This window comes from Acanthisitta chloris, unplaced genomic scaffold (genome assembly GCF_000695815.1).
Source record: "Acanthisitta chloris isolate BGI_N310 unplaced genomic scaffold, ASM69581v1 scaffold10906, whole genome shotgun sequence".
In the NCBI taxonomy this organism is placed as follows: Eukaryota; Metazoa; Chordata; class Aves; order Passeriformes; family Acanthisittidae; genus Acanthisitta; species Acanthisitta chloris.
The window spans coordinates 70,569-73,903 of record NW_008676484.1 but is presented as its reverse complement, the minus strand read 5'-3'; the positions used below and the strand labels follow the sequence as shown (position 1 = coordinate 73,903).

General features: G+C 41.2%; 1 protein-coding gene across 1 annotated transcript in view; it reads right to left on the bottom strand.

Moving 5' to 3' along the window:
* The window catches only part of LOC103803592 (retinol dehydrogenase 3-like), a gene marked incomplete at its 3' end in the record, with an annotated part of 7,688 nt that extends 4,671 nt beyond the window's left edge, over nucleotides 1-3,017 (bottom strand). The window contains exon 1 of the mRNA XM_009076160.1: nucleotides 2,957-3,017. Coding sequence (XP_009074408.1) covers nucleotides 2,957-3,017 — 61 coding nt within the window. The remainder of the gene's footprint in view (nucleotides 1-2,956) is intronic.
* Nucleotides 3,018-3,335: the final 318 nt, after the last annotated feature.

Here is a 3,335-nt window from a genome sequence, read left to right as displayed (position 1 = left end):
TGCTGAGTTCATGAACTGACTTGAGTTTATTCTGATTCTAAATTTTGTAGTCACGTCACCAAGTAGGGGTGGAAAGAATCTTAGAATCTGATAGTGAATGAATGTTGAACTCTCATTAAATAATAAAATCAGTCACATAGCTAATAAAGGATAACAAGTCACAACATTCCTTGCCACTTAATGATCTTCATTCAGTAGCCATCAATATGGACTTCTGAGCTATTGACTAATGCTCTCTGATTTTAAAACATTAAGCGAATATATGCAGGTAATAGTTTGCTTCTCCTTCCACTGCAATCTACAGGAGAGCTCCCACTGAATTTTGGGGGAGTTAGATAGGTCCCTGGGCAGCACTGATTATTTTAGCAGCCCATCTCACTAGAGTTTTGAGATTGATGTAATTGGCCCTCTAGCTCAGGTACTTCACTTAGACACCTGGCTTTTTTGCTATGAAATGTCCCAGTCTGACATGGATTGCAGTGTTCCTGAATGTGTGCACTTTGGAATCATCTTTGTAATGTTTCACTGTGTTGGTGAAATTTATTTTCTGAGAGGACTCACAGTGTGTGCTTTGAAAAAGTGCTACTAAAACTGTGTGAAAGTGCTCAGACTAATTCAGGCTTCTCTGCTGTAAACTAAAGTCTGAAAATATAATGTTGCAGCAGCTGATCATAGATACCCCCAGTTCATTTGCAATGATGTGCCAGGCAAAGGCATTTCTGATTTAGAATTTGGAGCAGAGCTAGACAGAGAGAGAGGAGTTGCTATCAGCAGGCTGTGGTAACCCTAAGCCAATAAATCACAGTAAACTATTTGGCAAGCTAGTGCTGACATATATAACTTTAGGACTCAATTTGCCTTTTTTTCCCAATACAAAATTAAACAAAATAATTAGAGTTTTGGGAAAAATATTGGAAACAGGAGCTGTAAATCTCATCTTCCTTCCTTGACTGTGCTGTAGGGAGGAAGCAGTGAGCAGTGAGCTTGCACAACTGGAAAGCAGGTTAAATTTGAAACTGGGCTCTGTGAAGAAGTCCTGGAGTGTCTGGTCAGGATGCCTACCTGGTTTCATTAAGAAAAAAATGCCAGGGATTGCTCTGGTTAGTGATAGGCACTGTGTTTAGGAAGCAATAATTGACGTAGAAGCTCTGTAAGACAAAGGGCTCTAGGGGAGATGGCCGAGGGGGCAGCACTCTGTGTGGAGCCTCCACTGCTCTTCTTTTCCCTATCAGCCCTGGACCTGTGTTCTTAAGCCTATAATTTGTAACTGCCTAGTTCTTCCCAAGTACTAGCGTTCCTTCTCCGGTAACACATCAACATTTGGTCCTGAGCATCGTGGTGGACTTTGCTCTGGTGGGGCCTTCTTCACTATGTGTTCTGCTAGATGATGTCATTGCTGCTGGAAGGAAGCAATGGTCAGAAAAAGAGAACATTCTCAGTGAAAGTTTTCTTTCAAGAAAATTGTCTAGTTCTGCGAATGTATTTCTCGTTTGCTAATTGTGAAGCATTAAAACAGCCACTTGTCTTCCAGGAGCATATCGATTTTGAAATAGCTGCATGGAATGGCAAAGAGTGTGTTTCCAGAGAAAATGTCAGCATGATATTTCAAGACTATTGATATATCTTCATAAATATTGAATTCTGATTACTAATGTAGCCAGTAAATAGCTAAAGGCAAGTTCTACTTCCCATTAAAACTTTGATATTTGCCTGGCAAATTGAGAACTCTTGGGATAGAGCTTGGCTTCTTATGCCTAGACAAGTGCCATTATGAGAGCAATTGATTTTAGAGAAAAGCAGCATAACTGCACCAAGAGTCCTTTAAGATCCTTAGATGACTGCAAAGTACATCATCCTTCTGTTTCTCTGCACTAAAGGAAACTGAAGCACATAGACTGTATTGAAGGAGAGTGTTAGTAATTTACTGCCACAGCAAGTTTGCTTTCATCGTTATGCTAAAGAACCTCAGGTCAGGCTGAAGTTTGGGGTCTGGGTGTGCTTCAGATTCCTTCATTCACCACTGTGCAGGCAGTGCAAACCTCCAGAAGTCTCTCTGCAATGGGTAAAGCAACCTGCCAGGCATGCTGAGAAAGAACTGCCAAAGGGAAATTTAGGGTCTGTGATTCTACAAAATCAGCACTCATGTAGCACTCAGTGGAAGGTTTAGGTGTATCAGACAATGCTTTGAGAGATCACCTAACAGCTCTTCAGACTCTAGGGAGCACAAACTTTATTTGGTCATCCTGCCAGAGCTACAAGTCCCCTGGTCTTTAGTTAACAAATGGAATATGAAGGCACAAGCACATCACATCTCCCACGCTTAGATGAGCTGTTCCTGCATGTGCAGGGCTACACACCTTTGTTTCATGGAAAAGCATTGTTATTTTGTATGCTGTGTAAACATGTCAGTGCGATAACTCAGTTTGATGGTCAACAGATAAATTAAGATTTTCATTAATATTGTATCCTGAAAGAAATACATCTCCAAACCCTCCTACACAGCATTTTTGCAGGGAGATCAATGTAGTCTGGTACTATGGGGGCTGATTTCTCAGCATGATTGTATCTTTCCTTTCATTGCTTGCACTTCAGATTTTGTACCACAGCATTGGTAAAAGACCGAGGAAAACAAAACCTCTTAAAGTCTTAGGTGACTGACCTAGTAATTGAAAATAAAGGAACAGGGAAAGATTCCAGATGTTGGGTAGAAAATTTCTGAGTTAGCATTTTATTCAGACACTGTAGATGCCTCGATAAGCAACAGTTGTTAAAATCATTCTAGAAAAGAAGGGACTGCATGTTCTCCTGTCTGTGCACTCAAAAACAAATGCTTAATTTTTCTCTTAGTTGTTATAGGTGCTGCTTACTGTAACAATAGACACAAATTCTACTCACGTCCTGGGGAGACATCTGCAAGCTCAGTCTATACCTCCAGGTGCTCATGAGTTGTCTTCACCAGTTATTTCCAGTGTCAGAACATAGAAACAGCCCAGGTTGCTCATAAGCTTCTGCGCCATTACGCACATGGCGAGAGTTTCCAAAAAGATCTCACTGTAAATTCTGTGTCTGGTGGTACTTTCTGAATCCTGAAAAACAGAGCCCTTCTCCCTGCTCTTGATAATGACTTGTGCTGTGGTGCATCTACCTGAGGGACGTACTTGGTATTCTGTATATGCTCTATGCCTGCCTCTCCTACCTATGTCGTATACGCATTGCTGGCTATATATAGTAATTTACAGAGCCTGGGGGACTGTCAAGACTCATTAAGGAGACATAATCTACTGATCTGGGAAGCACTGATCTGTGCTTAGTCTTGAAACCAGCAGGAGTCCCAT